We start from the raw sequence: 19,004 nt of genomic DNA, 5'->3' as shown, positions 1-19,004 counted from the left end.
AATGCCTCAATTTAGAAATGATGTGCAAGGGGCAATATGCTCAACTTGCAGATCTTACTCCTGTCTAAATTTGTTGATGTCTAGTGAAACAACCTAGCTTTGTGTATGTGGCTTTGGGAAGTCTGTGGCTGAGTGAAGAGCACGTGAAGAAGATGCAGTAGGGGAGGCTTTTGAGGGCTTCTAGCTTGATATTCTCTCTGCCCTCACTTGGACACATAGGCACCCTTCTTAAGAGGGATGTCTTCAAAGACAATACAGCTCTGTCTACAAAAGGAACTTTCTTTGTTAGGACTTCTACAGTGGATACTTAAAATTGAGGTTTGACATTGATTAGTTGCCTTCTTCCCTGCAGTCATTGAGCATGACCACTTTCTGGATAAATATACTTGATGAATGCACAGACTCTCTGAAACTTTTCCAAATTCCTACAGAGCAACTCCAGCCATGAGTTCAGATGCAGAGATGGCAATCTTTGGAGAAGCTGCTCCCTATTTACGGAAGTCTGAGAAAGAGAGAATTGAAGCCCAGAATCGCCCGTTTGATGCCAAGGCAGCCTGTTTTGTAGTGGATGAAAAGCAGATGTATGTGAAAGGATCCATACAGAGTAGAGAAGGTGGCCAAGTCACAGTTAAAATAAATGATGATACAGTAAGTGACATCAATTGTTGGTGATATATGGTTATCCAGTCCAGGCATTTCCCTGGTTTAGATTTCTTCTCCTGTTTTTTCCCTTCTGGTTTTCTCAGACTGTGACTGTGAAGGATGATGAAGTCTTTCCCATGAACCCTCCCAAATTTGATAAAATCGAGGACATGGCCATGATGACCCACCTCCATGAACCCGCTGTGCTGTACAACCTCAAAGAGCGTTATGCAGCCTGGATGATCTACGTAAGTACCAGCAGCACCTTCCCTTGGGCAGCCAGCAGGAACTGCTCTGCCAGGCTCAGTGGAAGCCAACGTGCTGTCTCCCTTCTTCCAGACCTACTCGGGTCTCTTCTGTGTCACTGTCAACCCCTACAAGTGGCTGCCTGTGTACAACCCAGAGGTGGTGGCTGGATACAGAGGCAAGAAGCGCCAGGAGGCCCCTCCACACATCTTCTCTATCTCTGACAATGCCTATCAGTTCATGCTGACTGGTGAGTCATTTGGCAGGAATGAGAAACCCTGATGTACACAGGTCTGGCTGCTTGTGTAAGGAACACTTGATGGTTCAGGCATCTTAGGTGCTGTTCTACTCAGTACCTGATGGCACCAGCTCTCTTAGTCCTATGGCACAACTCAAGATTAGACTGCCTGTGGCATCTTAATGACCTCTGTGTTGTCAGACAATGAAGGTAAGGCAGTAGCTGGCTATATGGCTTTGTGCCTGCTTTCCTCGTAAGGAGTTTAAACAATATTTAAGCCAAGGTCTCTACATAAAATAAAACAAATATTTAAGTGGGAAGCTTTATAAAGAACCACTGGTTGGAGTTAGCTATTGGGCTGCTCCATCTCTCTGCACAAAGAAACCACACACAGGCTAATGCAGAATTTACCTTATCTGTTTGCAAAGTTACAGTGTAGTTATTTCCCTGGAAGTCAGGTAGTTGTATCTGAGGAACAGAAGCCTTCCACATCTCATTTGAACATCTTTCTGTGGCTTTGTTTACAGATCGTACCAACCAGTCCATTCTTATCACGTGAGTACATTTTGGTATGTGTGTCTGAGCTGACAGAAGTAAAAATGTTTCCTGATTCATGTAACCATTTCCATTACAACAGCGGAGAATCCGGTGCCGGGAAGACTGTGAACACCAAGCGTGTCATCCAGTACTTTGCAACAATTGCAGTTACTGGTGAAAAGAAGAAAGAGCCACAGCCCGGCAAAATGCAGGTATGTCTTTGACTCCCCCTTCTAGTGTTTGCCCAAGGCTCTGCCTGCAGAGCAGAAAATACCAATGCACACTTCTGGGCTGCAGGAGCATCAAAAGACAAAGTGTAGCACAACTGAGGGGACAGTCAGGCTGCACAGCCTGAGCATGTCTGTGTTTGGTTGGCTGCTATCCAGCCTCCATCCCGCTGAACACTAGTGGAACTCGACTTAAAGAAATGCTTTATTAATGTAGGAAAGGCCCAAGAATCAGTTTCTCTCTAGTTTCCATTTATAAGGGGGAAGTCTTCACCAAGAAGAGGAAGCTGGTGTAGGACAGCAGTTTTCTCTGTGCTGTGTATCTGTCCATTAATCTACAAGATTGGCCACATCCACAGCAGGTGATTGACTGCAAGTGTAAAGAGAGTAGTCAGCTCCTGCTGGCACATGATTGTGTCACTCCTATTCCTTGTTTCAGTCCTATTGACAGGGGAAGTGCAGGCACTCTGAATTTGAGAGTGGTTGTGCTGAAGTTAAGAGCAAATTCAATCCCATCAGGTACTAGTTTCCACTGGCTTGTTCTTTTGCCTGTAGTTAAGGTAACAGACCTGAGGGGCAGCATAAAAAAGGTGGCAGATTTGGTACAGCTGGGACTACTTTGCTGACAGAAAGGAAGGATCTTTCCAGGGAAGAAACCGTGTGCTCTGATTCTCATTTCTGGTGGGCAGCCCAGCTGCTGCCATCTGCGTGGCCTTCATTCCCTAGCACAGAGCAAGCATCAAACATCCTTGTGGCACAAGTGTGTGTCACCACAGCCCTTGAGATGGTATGTGCATCAAAGTGGGGGACACGTGTCAGCATGTTATTTGAGTACCCAAGGGCATAGCAGAACCTTAGGAGGAGATTCCAAGGCTGAATATTCTTTTCACACTCAGAGGCAGGTGTCTGTGATTGATGGGTTACTATGGCCAAGGAAAGTTCATCACAAGCACTTTTTCCATCAGCACCATTCCAGAATCTCCTGGGCTCAGCTTTCACCAGCTGCTCAGTATGCCAGGACTGATCTCAGGAAAACTTGTAAGACAGCTGAGAGGAGTACAGATCATGTTTGAGGAAGGGAAAATTACCTGGCTCTCAGATGGACAACAATCTGTTCTGCCCTCTTCTGAGTTGATTCTCAGACTACTCTTGTTTTTTTTATTATTCACAATCTCTGAAGCAGGAATATGTGCCTCTTCATAAGAACAAGAACATTAAATAAAACAGATTATAGTTGTGTCTAGCCCAGCATCCTATCTCAGATGCAGGCCAAAATCAGATGCCAGGCAATAGTATATTAATAAGGGAAGCATGTAATGCGTTGCCCTAGGATGCTGTCTCAGCCTCCAGCACTTTGTCACCTAGCCTGTAGACAGGACTCCAGAATCAACTTGTGTGAAGAATTGCCATGTCTTTTTCCATGCTCTTTTCCATGCTCAATACACCCTTGTCTTCCCAGGGCACAGCTGTGCAGTATAAAGAGGTTTGGTGTTGGTGTAGGCAGCTGCACTGACACATGCATCCTCTTGACGAGGCAGTTCATTTAGAAAGTGGAAAGATAGATGTAAGAGAACATTACTTTAAGAATTAGAAATCTTTAATTAAAAAGAAAAGTATATAGAGCTTCACATGCTACTGTGTTGCTTTAAATTTATAGGGTCCACCTTAAAGGTGGACTAATGGAAACTAATTTAAACCCGTTGTGCCATCTGCAGACAGTGTTGGGAATGGCACTCCCGCTGCACTGCATGATGTGAAAGGCTGCACTGAGCACCACACAGATTGAGCTGTGCCGCTGATCTTTCATCTGGATAAAAACTGATTAACCTTTTCTCCTGTAACCAGGGAACTTTGGAGGATCAGATCATCCAGGCCAACCCACTGCTGGAGGCATTTGGCAATGCCAAGACTGTGAGGAATGACAACTCCTCACGCTTTGTGAGTTCATTTCAGATCTGTTGAAATGCAGACATCTAATATATATCTCATTCATTGATCACTGTAACCAATGGGTTGATCTGTACTGCTTGATAGGGGAAATTCATTCGGATTCACTTTGGAACAACTGGCAAACTGGCCTCTGCAGATATTGAAACCTGTGAGTTGGAGCAAGTCACTGCATGCAGAATTTTTGCATTTAATGACCTCAACTTTACCAAGAGACTAACAGAATCTCTTTTGATTAGATCTTCTGGAGAAATCCAGAGTGACTTTCCAGCTGGCCAGTGAAAGGAGCTATCACATTTTTTACCAGATAATGTCCAACAAGAAGCCAGAGCTCATTGGTGAGTGTCAGTAGTGCTGGGCTACACTCAGTAGGTCATTTCTCTTTCCACTGTGACCTGCTCTGGTGCCACCAAAGGTGCCCTGTATCCCTACAGATCTCCTCCTCATCTCCACCAACCCCTATGATTTCCCCTATGTGAGCCAAGGAGAAGTCACTGTTGCCAGTATTGATGACAGTGAGGAGCTGCTGGCGACAGATGTAAGTACAGCTGAGCACCTGTGGGACAGCCAGGGAGGCTGGATGGCCAGGAAGGGAGGCCAGGCTGGCAGGGAGGCCCAGGGGCAAGCAGGGGGGTCTGATGGGATGTGAGGCTCATCAGTGGGAAGGGAGGCTCAGCCAGCCCAGGGCCACCAAGTGCCAGGCTCTGCTGCCTGCAGGGGTCACAGGACCAGGCTGGTCCTGTGCTTGGTGTGGGCAGGGAGGCAGGGGCAGGAACCTCAGCTTCCCATCGCAGCGCACGTGCCTGCCAACAGTCCTTGGTGCTTCTCTGACCTTCCTCAACTTGCCTGTTGCCTCTGCAGAGTGCTGTGGACATCCTGGGGTTCAGCCCTGATGAGAAGGTGGGGATGTACAAGCTGACAGGGGCTGTCATGCACTATGGGAACATGAAGTTCAAGCAGAAGCAGCGGGAGGATCAGGCAGAGCCAGACAGCACCGAAGGTAGTGTTGGCTGCAGACTTTGCTTGTAAACTGCACCAGGAGACAAGCTAAAAACCTATCCCATTCAATGCCCAAAACGTTGAGAATTATTTTCCTTTCCAGAAACTTAATTTTTTTTAAGTGTGTTGCAAGTTCCACAAAGTCAATGATCTAATTTATGCTCCACAAGGAATCAGGCACAAATATGAAGTATTGCTGTAGGTCTCCAGGCATGGGGTGTCCTGCAGCTGAGTCACGACCTGTGCTGGGGGAAAACATTCTCCATGGGAATGCAGAGTAACTTTCCTTGACAATAGGTGCATTTGAGTAGTGCCAAAGTAGACTTCTTGTAACAGAAACATCCTAGAAGGCCAGGACACCCTATTTTTTTCTGTTTTGAACTTGTTTGCTGTCTCTGATCCCAGTGGCTGACAAAGCTGGCTACCTGATGGGTCTGAATTCTGCTGATTTGCTCAAGGCTTTATGCTACCCCAGGGTGAAAGTCGGGAATGAATATGTAACTAAAGGACAAAATGTTCAACAGGTACCTAGACAGCTGATCTGCTTGCCATTTTGTTCAGACAGTTCTTTCAAATTTAAAGCTAACTCAGCTTTCATTGCTGCCATGCCTGTGTATCTTACAGGTGTACAATTCAGTGGGTGCATTGGCCAAATCAGTCTATGAGAAGATGTTCCTATGGATGGTTACTCGAATCAACCAACAGCTGGATACCAAACAGCCCAGACAGCATTTCATTGGTGTCCTGGACATTGCTGGCTTTGAGATCTTTGATGTGAGTTACAGTAGGCCTGCTTGCACATGGAGGACTTTTCCAAACTAACTGGCATTTTTTTATCTTTTGATATTGCAGTTCAACAGCCTGGAGCAGCTGTGCATCAACTTCACCAATGAGAAACTGCAACAGTTCTTCAACCACCACATGTTCGTGCTGGAGCAGGAGGAGTACAAGAAGGAGGGAATTGACTGGGAATTCATTGACTTTGGGATGGACCTAGCTGCCTGCATTGAGCTCATTGAGAAGGTAGAGGAAATCTTTTCATTTTAGCTACTAGGGATTTATTAAGAACTGAAAGTTCATTACAGCTGATTATGAACTTCAGTAAAAATTACAGCCAAGTAAACAAGGCACAAATAATATGCAAGGTGACATTTTATTTACTTTTCATCTGCCCACCACTTACTTATCTATTCATATTTCTCCCAGCCCATGGGCATCTTCTCCATCCTGGAAGAGGAGTGCATGTTCCCCAAGGCAACTGACACCTCTTTCAAGAACAAGCTCTATGACCAGCACCTGGGCAAGTCCAACAATTTCCAGAAGCCTAAGCCTGTCAAAGGCAAGGCTGAGGCCCACTTCTCTCTGGTGCACTATGCTGGCACAGTGGACTACAACATCTCTGGCTGGCTTGACAAGAACAAGGATCCCCTGAATGAAACTGTTGTGGGGCTGTACCAGAAATCATCCCTGAAGTTGCTGTCCTTCCTTTTCTCTAACTATGCTGGTGCAGAAACAAGTAAGTGCTTTTTCAGTGTTGATTGATAGGGCAAGAATAACTGAAGTCTACTTCTGTTTCTCATCTCTCTGCTATACTCTTAAACTTTTCTTGTCCCCTAAAGTGATCCTGTTGTGTGCACCCAAATATACCAAAACTAAGATACCAACATGCAGAACTGCTGAAAACACTAAATTGTGTGATGTAGAGAAGTAAAACTCAGCAAGTCCAAAACAAACTGACAGGAGGTGCATGTTTCCTGACTTACTGTGTTGTGAATCATGTGCATGGTTACTCATCCTCTAGACAGGTGCCAAACACTTGTGCAAAGTGTACACTTTAAGTCTTTGGGGACAGTGGGTTTTTTTGAGGTTAATTGGAAGAACTAAAAGGAGACTGTGGGCAGCAGGGTTTGAGGCTCAGGAGAGCACCACATGGGGACTTCCCTGCAGTTCAATTTTGCTGACATAACAATGTGTCTGAGCAAGCTCCTAGGAAGTACTGGTGCTGACTCAGGTGTGGTTCTTGCAGGTATTATCAGTGTAAGCAAGTTGAAAAGAAAAGGTTGTGTAGGTAAAATTTTGGATAAGGTGTAAATTTCAGAGGACAAAGATTCCATTTAAGTCTCAATTTCATTGGCTTCAACAGTGCACCAAATATGAAAGGGCAAATATGATCTGCTTGGGCTTGTATTCCTGAGACTATAATTTGTTTCCTGGTTTGGGGCTGCCATAACTCAGAACAGATCCCTGTTCTTCACCTAGAAGATCAGATTAGGAGACTTTTCTAAAAAGACTTCACTGCACTGATAAAGTAACGTCCACTGCTAAGCCACATTCTTGGGCCTTCCACCTAATTAAAAAATAATAAAAAATGGGGCTACATCTATAAGTAAAATCAATGTGAGTAGTAGCACAGAGTACACTGTTACGAATCTTAGATCAGGTCATAGTGTTCCACATCACTAAAACCTCACATGCATATAATTTAGATGCAATCTAAATTATGCACCTGAGACCTAATATATTATACACTGATCAACAATCAGCTCTCAGCAGTTCACTGAATCTTCCATGCAGCAGTGGGTCTGTGTTTAAAATTAAAAAACTATTGTTTTATTGGTTCATGACCAAAGAAAAGAAGATGAGGCCTACAAATCATCCTGCTTACTCTTAACAGTTCACTTCCTGTCTACTTCTTCCAAGGTGAGAGTGGTGGTGGTGGTGGTGGTGGCAAGAAAGGTGCTAAGAAGAAGGGGGGATCTTTCCAAACGGTGTCTGCTGTGTTCCGGGTATGTGCATTTCCTGTTAAATGAACCAAGCTTCCACAGAAATTCTGAGGGCTGGAACACATCTCCTGTGCAGGAAGGCTGACAAAATTGGTGTTGTTCAGCCTGGGGAAGAGAAGGTTCCAGGGAGACCTTAATGCAGCCTTTGAATATATAACAGTCACTTACCAGAAAGAACAATGTTTTATCAGGGCCTGTTGTGACAGGACAAGGGACAATGGTTTTTAACTGAAAGAGGGTAGGTTTACATTGGACATAGGAAAGAGTTATTTTTTTTATTATGAGGGTCATACACTGGAACAGGTAGCCCAGAGGAGTCATGGATGCCCCATCATTGCATGTGTTCAAGGCCAGATTGGATGGGGCTTGGAGCAACCTGATCAAGTGAAAGGTGACCCTGCTCATGGCAGGAATCTTCAAAGGCCACTTCCAGTCCAAACAGTTCTGTCATTATTTAAGTCCGTGATATTTGAATAAAGATACAAAAGATTTGTAGCTCAAAGCTCAAACCCATGTTTTGTTTTATCACAGGAAAATCTAAACAAATTGATGACTAACCTAAGAAGCACCCATCCTCACTTTGTGCGGTGCCTGATTCCTAATGAGACCAAGACACCTGGTAAGTGTGTCATTATACTCTTAAGACTTGGGCCTGGTGGAGATTCTTTGGAACAAAAGATAGTCAACATGCTGGTTTTGGCTGGGATAGAGTTAATTTTCTTAATAGTAGCTAGAATGAGGCTATGTTTTGCATTTATGCTGAAAACAGGGTGATAATGCAGAGATTTTTGCTATTGCTGAGTAGTGCTTACACAGATTCAAAGCCTTTTCTGTTTCTCACATCACCCTATCAGCTTGGGGTGTACAAGAGGTTGGGAGGAGACACAGCTAGGACAGCTGACCCCAACTGACCAAAGGGATATTCCATACCATATGATGTCATGCTCAGTGTGTAAAGCTGGAAGAAGGAGGGCAGAGTGTTTGGAGGGATTAGTCTTCCCAAGTAACCATTAGGCATGATGGAGCCTTGCTGTCTTGGAGATACCTGAGCACCCACCTGCCAATGGGATGTAGTGAGGGATTCCCTGTTTGCTTTGCTTGCACATGTGGCTTTTGCTCTACCTGTTGAGCTGTCTTTATCTCAACCCACAAGTTTTCTCACTTCCACCTTCTGATTCTCTCCCCCACCCACCAGAGGGGAGGGAGGCAGTGGCTTTGCAATGTTTAGTTGCAGGCTGGGATTAAACCACAACAGTCATGCTGGTTGTGTTTTGTTTAAGGTGAAATGGACCATTACTTGGTGATGCATCAGCTGCGCTGCAATGGGGTTCTGGAAGGCATCCGAATTTGCAGGAAGGGATTTCCAAGCAGAATCCTTTATGCTGACTTCAAGCAAAGGTAGGTCTTCAGTTATTGCTGTCTGTCAAGGGAAGGCCTCAGTAGACTAATAACTCAGGTAACAAGTCTGGTGACAGCACAGAAAGACACACTCTGAATCAGACTAGGTTAGTGGCATTTGAGGGAGTTGTGTCATTAAAACTATCTTAGGTCAGTACAGTCTTTCCCCTCTTTGATCAGACCAGAAATTTCTTGATTCATCAGAACCAGTATAATTCTTAAACTGTAGTCAATGCCCAGTGAGCAAGAGATGTAAACTTTTTATAATGTATTAATTATACGGCATTATAGACAGCACTTTACTGTGCACTGACTAAATACTCAAAACTCTGAGGCTTTGCTGGTGCTCTTGTCACTGTCCTGCATCCTTTGCCTCCTTTTCATCATCTTTAAAATTAAGACAAACTGGTTCATGTGAGCTCAGTTGCTTTAAAGTGCAGAATCTGATTTAGCTGCTGTTACAATTACATGTAAAAGTAGCATCTTCCATGCTGAATTGGTGTGAAAAGGACACAAGACCTCTCTGAAAATGCATTGCAACCTAGTGTTCAGTAAGGCATGAGCTGGTCTCAATTGTCAAATCATAACTTGATGGGTTAGGTGAAGGAATCTATCCATAATGGCCATGGTCCACAACCAACAATTGCTTTGTAGTTCAAAGGAAACGTGCTGAGCTTCAGGAGGAAATACAATGGAAGCCTAAAAGAGAGAATATCACTACACCATCAATGTCTTGATTTTACATATTCTCTTTCATGGTAGACTTGAGAATAAGAAGTGTTCCAGTGTACAGTCACACATCCTCATTGGTGTATCAGAAGAAACCCCTTTAGGTCCTGTTCATGTCACAGAATTACCTTAAGCATTAAGTTAATTTGCAAAATGCTAGGACTGCTGCTAGCTTTTACAGAATACTACCAGGCCATTTTTAGTCCAAACTCAAGGATTCAATGGTACAGCTTGTGGAGACTCTGAGCTGTTCAAGACATGTATTCCCTTTGGAATATACCTGATTTTTGTCAGTAGCTTTAATTCACCTTCAATGTCCATTTGAGTAACATTCCTCTGATCAACTGGAACAAGATGAGAAGGGGTGGACATGTTCTCACTATGTTCTTCCTAATTCCTGGACCCACAGACACTCTCAAGTATGCACATTAATTTTGTATGTAACAACATACTGTGTTGTTACACAGCCAGCAGATTCCTCTGAAGAGTAGATACATACCCTTGTCATCACGTTCTGTTCAGCCAAGACTGTTCACATTTCAGATGGCATATTCAGCCACTGTCAGATAGCTCAGCTTCTGTGTATTTTATGATATACAACGGATTCTGTTTTCATCACCCTGTTTGAAACCAGTCCTTGCAACCTCTCTTACCACAGGTACAAGATTCTTAATGCCTCAGCCATTCCAGAAGGCCAGTTCATTGACAGTAAAAAGGCTTCAGAAAAACTTCTTTCCTCCATTGATGTTGACCACAACCAATACAGATTTGGCCACACCAAGGTAAAGTCCTTGTGGAAGAGTGAGCTTAATCCATGGCAAAAAATACTGTTTGTTGAAAATATTTCTTACATGTGAAATCAGCTTTCATGATGATTAGAACTGAAGTACACCACTAGCAATTTGTCTGGTTCTGGGGCTATGTGTGAGGGCTACCACTGTCAGCTCTAGGAACACTACCAGAATGACCCAGAGTGGCTCAAACTAGAACTAGTGCTGCCCCTTTCTCCTGCCAGTTAAACTCCTTTATATCAGGGCATGTTAGGCTCAGACAAGTTTGCACAGTCAGAGTTTTCAGGGGATTTAGACACACACATCTGTCTCCCATATCCAAAGCAGTCTTAGGTGGGACACTGATTCTCTGACCAGCACAAACAGGGCAGCACTGTCTCTGGAGACAAACCCAGTTGTCTTCAATGCCAAAAAGACAGAATCATGTTTGCTTCTCAAGCCATCTCTGTCATTTAACAGAGCAAAACTTGAGCTGACATCGAAAAGTGGAGTACAGTGAAAATATAGAGTAGGACATAATACTGCACTGAAAGTGAAGTCTTTGTTTTAGTAACTACTGGTGAATTAGATCTTCCTACTCAGGAGCAGGCATCAAATAACACTAATAATGTGATCAGGTCATACATCAGTGACTTGTCATGAATCACAGGAACACTGAGGACATGAATACTGACTCAAAATTTCTCTAGCTGTTAAACATTTATTCTGCCAGCATTTTATCAAAACTGCCTTGTACTGTCCTCCATCATCTGCCAGTGATTCTATACCTGCTCAAGCCTCAAAATGTTTGACCCTCTTTTATGTTGTAGGTATTCTTCAAGGCAGGTCTCCTGGGACTCCTAGAAGAGATGAGAGATGAGAAGCTTCTGAGCCTCATCACTCATACACAAGCCATGTGCAGAGGGTACCTCATGAGAACTGAATTTAAAAAGATGAATGCAAGAAGGTAATATAAGTAAATAGAAACAGTCATATTGTGTCAGACCAAAAGTCCAGCAGTGCAATATATTGTCTCAGGTTTAACAAAAAGTTCTCAGGAAAGACCCTTAGACAGACCAGTGGAAACAGAGCAAGCACAAACTAATAGTTTCCTTGTTATAGTCTCCCAAATTCTGGTGAGAGCCATTTAGCAATTGTACCATGCAGCTGGAGCATGTTATTCAGTATTTAACAGTGAACCTTTTCTCCCTTCTCATTTTCAACCTTTCAAACCTAGAAATTACTCTTTAGTAAAAGAAAGGGAGGTGAGGAAAAAAGTCTCATGCAGAAGTTCCTGGAGGAAAATGTTGATGCTGCATGGCAAATAATCAAGAGTGTTTCCAACCAAAGTCTTGCCAACCTGATAAATGGTGTTTTCATGTGTTTTCAGAGAATCCATTTATATAATCCAATACAATGTTAGAGCATTCATGAACGTCAAGCACTGGCCCTGGATGAAGCTATACTTCAAGATCAAGCCCTTGCTGAAGAGTGCAGAGTCTGAGAAGGAGATGGCCAACATGAAGGAGGAGTTTGAGAAAACCAAGGAAGAGCTTGCAAAGTCTGAGGCCAAGAGGAAGGAGCTGGAGGAGAAAATGGTGACCCTGTTGCAAGAGAAAAATGACCTGCAGCTTCAGGTTCAATCTGTGAGTAACCTCCCTTTTCAGATTCACCCCTGTTCTCCAGAACCCACCAAGCTTACAAGCATTTGGGGCTTTACTTTAACCCCTTCACAGATGGCAAGCCAAAAAAATCAAAAAGCCCAGGTTTAACTGGATTAACTAACTTCCAGTTTAGGATGTCTTTCAGAGGACTCCAATTTCAAATTTTAGAACATAAAAGAATTCCCAGGGTGTGATCATCACCCTCAGGTGTGTTGTCTGAGACTTTCTTGACTCCCGGCTTCCCACCGTGTCAGTACTGAAGGAGTCCTTCCTGTCTTCTTGCTAAGTCCCATTTTCCTGGAGGAATTCCTCTCAGCCTTGTTTGAAAGATTCCTCAAGCACCATCTTATCCAAGGTTGTCCTAGGCAATGCACACTCACTATCTATGATTTTCATTGTGCTATGGGTGCCAGTCAGAATCTGAGAGAGAATTCAACATACCATCTTCTGATAGTGCAGTGGTGGCTTTCAGCCATAACTGGCCTGGAAGGCATCAGATACCTTTTCTGGTACTCTGACTAGAACACATCATAGTAGCATTAATCTAGACAAAATTGTATCTGTCAGTAATGTATTTAAAAAATACTATAGTAAAAGTTGAGGCTACAAATTGGGTTAAGCCTGATGTAGAGAGGGCTGAGAGAGGTTAGAGATTGACAGAAGCAAGGTTAGCCTCATGTGACTGAAGTGGGAGAAGGAGTTTAGGGACAGGCAGTCTGACCTGTGTCATTAGAATTGGAGAAGCTTATTAAAGATGGAATCATCCATCACTATGAAAGATCACTTTGAAATGCTATTTGTTCTACAAAGCCACATTGAAGCTCATGCTGTCCACCTGTTGATCTCACTAATTCCTTGCGGACTTGTTATTACTAAACCCCGTGAGTCTGTGGCATGGTATTGTCAAAACATCTGACCACTGGAACGGAAGTATCTTTACCATGGGTCCACTTTCCTAAGCCATGACTGAGCAGGACAATTTCCTTATGACTGAATCATGTGCATGATTGTGATTTGCATAGGAAATTGTGCTCTAACTTGTGCATCCAGGTTCCTGGAGGTGGCGCTTGAACGACATGTGTTGCCTTTTGTCATTTTTATGATAAAAATAACATGCCTCTGATATGTTCTGACAGGAGAGTGAAAATCTGGCTGATGCTGAAGAAAGATGTGAAGGACTCATCAAAAGTAAAATCCAGCTGGAAGCGAAAATTAAAGAATTAAGTGAAAGAGTGGAGGATGAAGAGGAGACAAATGCTGAACTGACAGCAAAGAAGAGGAAACTTGAAGATGAGTGCTCTGAGCTGAAGAAAGATATTGATGATCTTGAACTGACTTTGGCCAAAGTGGAAAAGGAGAAACATGCAACAGAAAATAAGGTGACAGAGGAATCAGGGAATTATTCTTTCCCAGACAGTTTTCCCTGACAGTTTTCAGTTTTGTAGAAAGTTGGGGTCATTCCTAAGTGCTATAAATGGGAGTGATATGTGCAGAATTCATAGAAGAAAGGTATTGCCACTTAATGACCTGTGACAGAAACTTCTATGTTAAAATGATAACTCTTAGGAATTATTTTTTCTTTTGACAGTTCAAAAAGGGTCAGGAGGTTGTTATGGTACTTGATAGAGAGTTTCCTTATTTGGGTATTTGCAGTCATAAGGAGTCAGTGTATTTGTATCTCCTGTGGATAATGGAGGACTAGTGTGGTTGTGCTTGCTTAGCACAGAATGGCTATGCTGGTTCTTTCTCACATGTGTTGAAGAGAGCAGATTTTGCAGATACCAAATATTTTCTTACAATTCTCTTAAAAGCCTAGGTCTGAGATAGAATAGGCATCCTTTCCTTCCATTGACCTGACAGTACAAGGAGAGTTCTTCCAGACTTCTAAAGTTTAGTTGTCAGCATAGCAGAGAGAGTCTGTATCAGGTGGTCATTAACTCATTTATGTCCCAGTAAAAGCACAGGTCTTACATGCATATTTCAACAATCAGTGTGAAGAGACATAACTGAGATATATATGTTAGAATTCAGAAGCCCAGATTTGTGGTGACAGTGTTCAGTCCTGCTGTGGAAACAGTACCAGCAGAGATCTAATTACAGCCCTGAGGTTCCCTTCACTGCCACCACTGAAAAGAGTATAGGATCTTAAGACATGTTGGACACTGCTATCCTAATGCTTAGAGGAAATCTAGCTGGTGCTGAATATAGAGATTGAGGGTGTCTCCCATCAAATCTCAGGGCCATATAGATACATCACTTGGCACGTGGACTTTCCTTATCTCCACTGTCAAGCTTTCCCAACTGAATGAGACAATTGAGAAGCAAGGGTCAGGCAGGTTAATGCACAGCACCTGAAGGGTTTGAGATAAGGCTGCTGTTGTGCAATGCTCCACATACAAGGAATAAGTTTCCAAAATAAAGCAAGCAGAGCTGGTATGTCCAGCAGTCCAGTTAGAAGCTCCTGGCTTAAATTTGTGATAACCTGTTCCAAGGGCATAAGGTTCTTTGTCATGTTGCTGTGTTTCCTTCATTTTATGGAAAAAATAACATACCTTTGCCTACACTTGACACTTGATAATATCTTTTTCAAGAACCTCACTTCCTGAGAAGTTACAGCTGTTTACCTAGCAAACTTGTCACATATAGGAAACACATTTTTTTCAACAAGAGCAGCTCAGAGGCCTTTTGTAAATCCAAGTGGGAAAATATTGCAGAGACAAGTGAAGATTCAGCAACATGTTCCATTATAGAAGTCAGCAGGATAGGGCTGGGCATGAAAAACAACTAAAGCAAGAACTGCCATTGCAGGACCAGAGGTGTGACTGTCAGTCATGACACTTATAGCATCATGAACTATATAGACCTTCAGTGGAGAGCATTTTGGCTACATCCATGCAAGATTTCGCCAGGGTGCCCTCACTGTGTTCTCAGTCTGTCATTTCTCAAGGCTCTCCCTCATAGTGTGGATGCTGGCTGTCCAACAGGTTAAGAATCTTACTGAAGAGATGGCAGCTCTGGATGAAAATATTTCTAAACTCACAAAGGAAAAAAAGGCCCTCCAGGAAGCCCACCAGCAGACACTGGATGACTTGCAAGTTGAGGAAGACAAAGTCAGCACACTCACCAAAACTAAGACCAAACTGGAGCAGCAAGTAGATGATGTAAGAAAAAATTTGGGGGGGGATGCTCTGACAGAGGAGAAGAGAGCAGAAATCTGTAGTTGGGAGTATAAGTAACACCTAAAGCAGCCAAGCCAGCTGTAATAATTTCAGTTAATAAATCATTGCCAATTTACAGGCTGTTTTGGAATCCAGTACATCTTTCATCTTTCCCTGGCTATTTTAACTATGTTCATCATTGGGTATTTCAGCATTGTAGACTTTTGTGACCCATTTTAACCAATCAGCTGGACCAGTGTATCTGTGGCAGTTTGAGGTTTGCTGCAGAGTTATTTGAGGTCTCTTACTGTGCACTATGAACATACTCCAGGAAGTTATGAAGAGGGGGAGTTTGTCAGTATTTAGCAGCATATGCAAGGAACTGCAGCCACTGGAAAATGTTAATTTCTGTATTTTTCAAAAACTGGCATTTCAACTGTGCACAGCCAAGCTGTGGGCAGCTTAATGCCTGCAACCAAATCATAATGGCAGCTCTAATCTTGCAGCGGGAGTCTAGCACAGGTGGAGATGAGAAGTATACACAGGAACTGATTGTGTTCTCTATTCATCAATTGCCAACTCTAGTTAGATTTTAAAATCAGTAATAGTTACTTTCAGAGTATAATGTATATGTTTCAAAGTATGTTTTATGTGTTTAAGCTTGAAGGATCTCTGGAACAAGAGAAGAAACTGCGAATGGACCTTGAGAGAGCAAAGAGAAAACTGGAGGGAGATCTGAAAATGTCTCAGGATTCCATCATGGATCTGGAAAATGATAAGCAACAGATGGATGAGAGGCTAAAAAAGTACTGCACTGACTTTTTATCCTCTGAATTCTAAAACTCAGCTTTGATCTTAACCATATTGAATTTGTGTTCATTTTCTTTAACAGAAAGGATTTTGAAATAAGACAGTTGCAAAGTAAAATTGAAGATGAGCAGGCTCAAAGCTCTCAGCTGCAAAAGAAAATTAAGGAGATTCAGGTAAAGTCTAAAACTTACTGATATATTTAGTGGCCAAGCAAAAGTTCCATTGATGTAATTGATATTTTTTCATAGACTGTTAAAAAAATACTCATAAATAAAAAAATCAACGTGGGCTCTTGGTGCTATTCCCATCTCAGGGCACTTTTACAGAAGCTCTGGCCTCTAATCATGAATAGTATGGGATTTCTCAACTGAAGGCTTTGAAAATGGATCAGATACTGAGCTGTAACAGCAGAGAAGTCACTGAGAATTGCTTTTCTAAGACAACAATAGGAAGTGACAAAGATCACCTTCTCAATGCAGAGCCAGAAAGGCAGTTCAGCTGTTCTCTCATGGCTGCTCATCTCAAGGTTCTTTCCATCTTGTTTTACTGATGGATAGAGGATGCTTTTTTTTTTTGCCTGGCCTTTTAGAAATTTCTAAGAAAATCACATTCCTTTACATTATCCAGTGACACATCCTCTATTTCTTCTGAAAAGTGCAATACTAGATCTTCATAAACTGATAAATCCAATCTAAGCTATAACATAAAGTGAAATACTAGATTTTACCTTTCCTATTGTTCCAGAACTAAATCTTGCACGTTCTAGGACACAACTCACATGAAACTTCTAGTAGTTTTTTCAGTCTTTGTGCTGATGTAAGTGGATGCAAGTGTTTACTCTTTATTTCTTAATGACTGTTTCAGCTCTGTCAGTTCAGAATCCTCATTTAACCAATTAACTTTCACAGGCTCGAATTGAGGAACTGGAGGAGGAAATTGAGGCCGAGCGCGCGATCCGGGCGAAGACCGAGAAGCAGCGAGTTGACCTGTCCAGGGAGCTGGAGGAGATCAGCGAGCGCCTGGAAGAAGCAGGAGGAGCTACTGCAGCTCAGATCGAGATGAACAAGAAGCGGGAGGCAGAGTTCCAGAAGATGCGCCGTGACCTGGAGGAGGCCACGCTGCAGCACGAAGCCACGGCTGCCGCCCTGCGCAAGAAGCACGCGGACAGCACAGCTGAGCTGGGGGAGCAGATCGACAACCTGCAACGCGTGAAGCAGAAGCTGGAGAAGGAGAAGAGTGAGCTGAAGATGGAGATTGACGACCTGGCCAGTAACATGGAGTCTGTCTCCAAGGCCAAGGTACTGAAATTTTTCTTTGTAGTAATTCAAACTGATTCCAATATTTCTCTTTTAACATAGAAACTTGTTACTCGTACTTTAAAACAAATAGTTGAACTCTACAACTTGAATTTTAGTTCAGATATTTCAATATATATCATCATAATAGATTGTATCCTTTGGGTGAGAGGTAAAATTTGACCTGAAGCACCTGACCAGAGGAACTACCAGGTTTCATTGCTTGGTTCAAAATATTGCAATAGTCAAATGAAAGTGGTGACTTTCTCAGTTTGTTCACTTCTTCTGAAACAGAAATTACTCCTATCTTACCCTTTCCTTATTTTTCTTTTCCTGCCTTAAATACTTCAATGACACCATCATTTAGAGCCAAATTAAAAAAAAAAAATTAAAAAAAATTCCTCGTGTCACAGTGTTCCTCCATCCTTTTCATTCATTGAAAAAAAAATACAGAATGTACATTAATGAATTTTACAAGTACGTGAACTAGGGATGCAAATTTCACAGAAAGACATATTGGTCAACTGAGACATTTGGACCATAATTGTAAATCTTTGGCTTATATTTTTGTCATTCATGAGGCTTCAAATTCTCAGCAGTTGTGTTGAACTATGAATCATCTTTCATTCTGTTCTGAGAAGATTGCAATACTCAAATGAAAGTCACTGACCTTCCCAGTTTATTCACTTTTTCTGAAACAGAAATTACTCCTAGGCCAAGGTTGCTGTACTGGTGGAAGAAACATTTCTCACCACTCCCATTGCTCTTCTGAATAATTAGATGAGCTGAAGGATGTTCTTTCTATCTCTTCACAGAGCAATCTGGAGAAGATGTGCCGAGCTCTTGAGGACCAGTTCAGTGAAGTCAGAACAAAAGATGAGGAACATATGCGAGTCATTAATGATCTGAATACCCAGAAAACACGTCTGCAGGCTGAGAATGGTGTGTCCCTAGATGACATGTAATTGTCCTGTGCCAAATATTTAAATACACTGTCTGGTGGCCTGTATATTTTGTAATATATTCATTACTGGGTCATCTGAACAACACTCAGGCTGTAGAATTTCCTCTTGGTGGAGGCTCCACCCACAGGAACATAAAACCAAGCTAAAAGAATCACTGTCAATCAAAATGAATTAAGTTCTTGGTCAGTTCATACCCCCTCCTTTGATGCCAACACAAAATTTATCTTCGACAGCTTTTTCCTACTGGTGGGAATGAAATTGCTGCTCTCTGTTCCACCACATTATATCTTGTAATATCTTTCCATATAGCTAGCTCTTCTTATTTATACATTTTATTACTCTTATCTCTGTCTAAAAAGCTAAACATTTTCTTGTTAGGTGAACTCGCTCGGCAACTGGAAGAGAAGGAGTCCTTGATTTCTCAGTTGACTCGAGGCAAACATGCTTTCACTCAGCAGACTGAAGAGCTGAAGAGGCAACTAGAGGAAGAAAATAAGGTGACTTGATTTAATTTGGACCTACAAATTGTAAAATAAATCAATGAGCTAAAACAGTAAGTCAGATTTCTTCTCAGAGAAAGGTGGAGACATCGGAAG

At 42.5% G+C, this 19,004-nt stretch overlaps 1 protein-coding gene across 1 annotated transcript in view; it reads left to right on the top strand.

Annotated features, from left to right (window-relative positions):
* Nucleotides 1-462: 462 nt before the first annotated feature.
* The window catches only part of MYH13 (myosin, heavy chain 13, skeletal muscle), a 27,316-nt gene continuing 8,774 nt past the window's right edge, over nt 463-19,004 (top strand). The window contains exons 1-27 of the mRNA XM_010007417.1: nt 463-648; nt 747-890; nt 982-1,138; nt 1,654-1,681; nt 1,764-1,852; nt 3,716-3,828; nt 3,925-3,988; nt 4,077-4,175; nt 4,272-4,375; nt 4,699-4,837; nt 5,242-5,360; nt 5,461-5,610; nt 5,689-5,859; nt 6,043-6,352; nt 7,537-7,622; nt 8,151-8,238; nt 8,900-9,017; nt 10,405-10,528; nt 11,347-11,483; nt 11,907-12,162; nt 13,317-13,559; nt 15,165-15,341; nt 15,999-16,144; nt 16,231-16,321; nt 17,057-17,446; nt 18,259-18,385; nt 18,787-18,905. Coding sequence (XP_010005719.1) covers nt 463-648; nt 747-890; nt 982-1,138; nt 1,654-1,681; nt 1,764-1,852; nt 3,716-3,828; nt 3,925-3,988; nt 4,077-4,175; nt 4,272-4,375; nt 4,699-4,837; nt 5,242-5,360; nt 5,461-5,610; nt 5,689-5,859; nt 6,043-6,352; nt 7,537-7,622; nt 8,151-8,238; nt 8,900-9,017; nt 10,405-10,528; nt 11,347-11,483; nt 11,907-12,162; nt 13,317-13,559; nt 15,165-15,341; nt 15,999-16,144; nt 16,231-16,321; nt 17,057-17,446; nt 18,259-18,385; nt 18,787-18,905 — 3,975 coding nt within the window. The remainder of the gene's footprint in view (nt 649-746; nt 891-981; nt 1,139-1,653; nt 1,682-1,763; nt 1,853-3,715; nt 3,829-3,924; nt 3,989-4,076; nt 4,176-4,271; nt 4,376-4,698; nt 4,838-5,241; nt 5,361-5,460; nt 5,611-5,688; nt 5,860-6,042; nt 6,353-7,536; nt 7,623-8,150; nt 8,239-8,899; nt 9,018-10,404; nt 10,529-11,346; nt 11,484-11,906; nt 12,163-13,316; nt 13,560-15,164; nt 15,342-15,998; nt 16,145-16,230; nt 16,322-17,056; nt 17,447-18,258; nt 18,386-18,786; nt 18,906-19,004) is intronic.

This window comes from Chaetura pelagica, unplaced genomic scaffold (assembly GCF_000747805.2).
Source record: "Chaetura pelagica isolate M959 unplaced genomic scaffold, ChaPel_1.0 scaffold372, whole genome shotgun sequence".
Taxonomy (NCBI): Eukaryota; Metazoa; Chordata; class Aves; order Apodiformes; family Apodidae; genus Chaetura; species Chaetura pelagica.
This window is presented reverse-complemented; position numbering and strand designations above follow the sequence as displayed.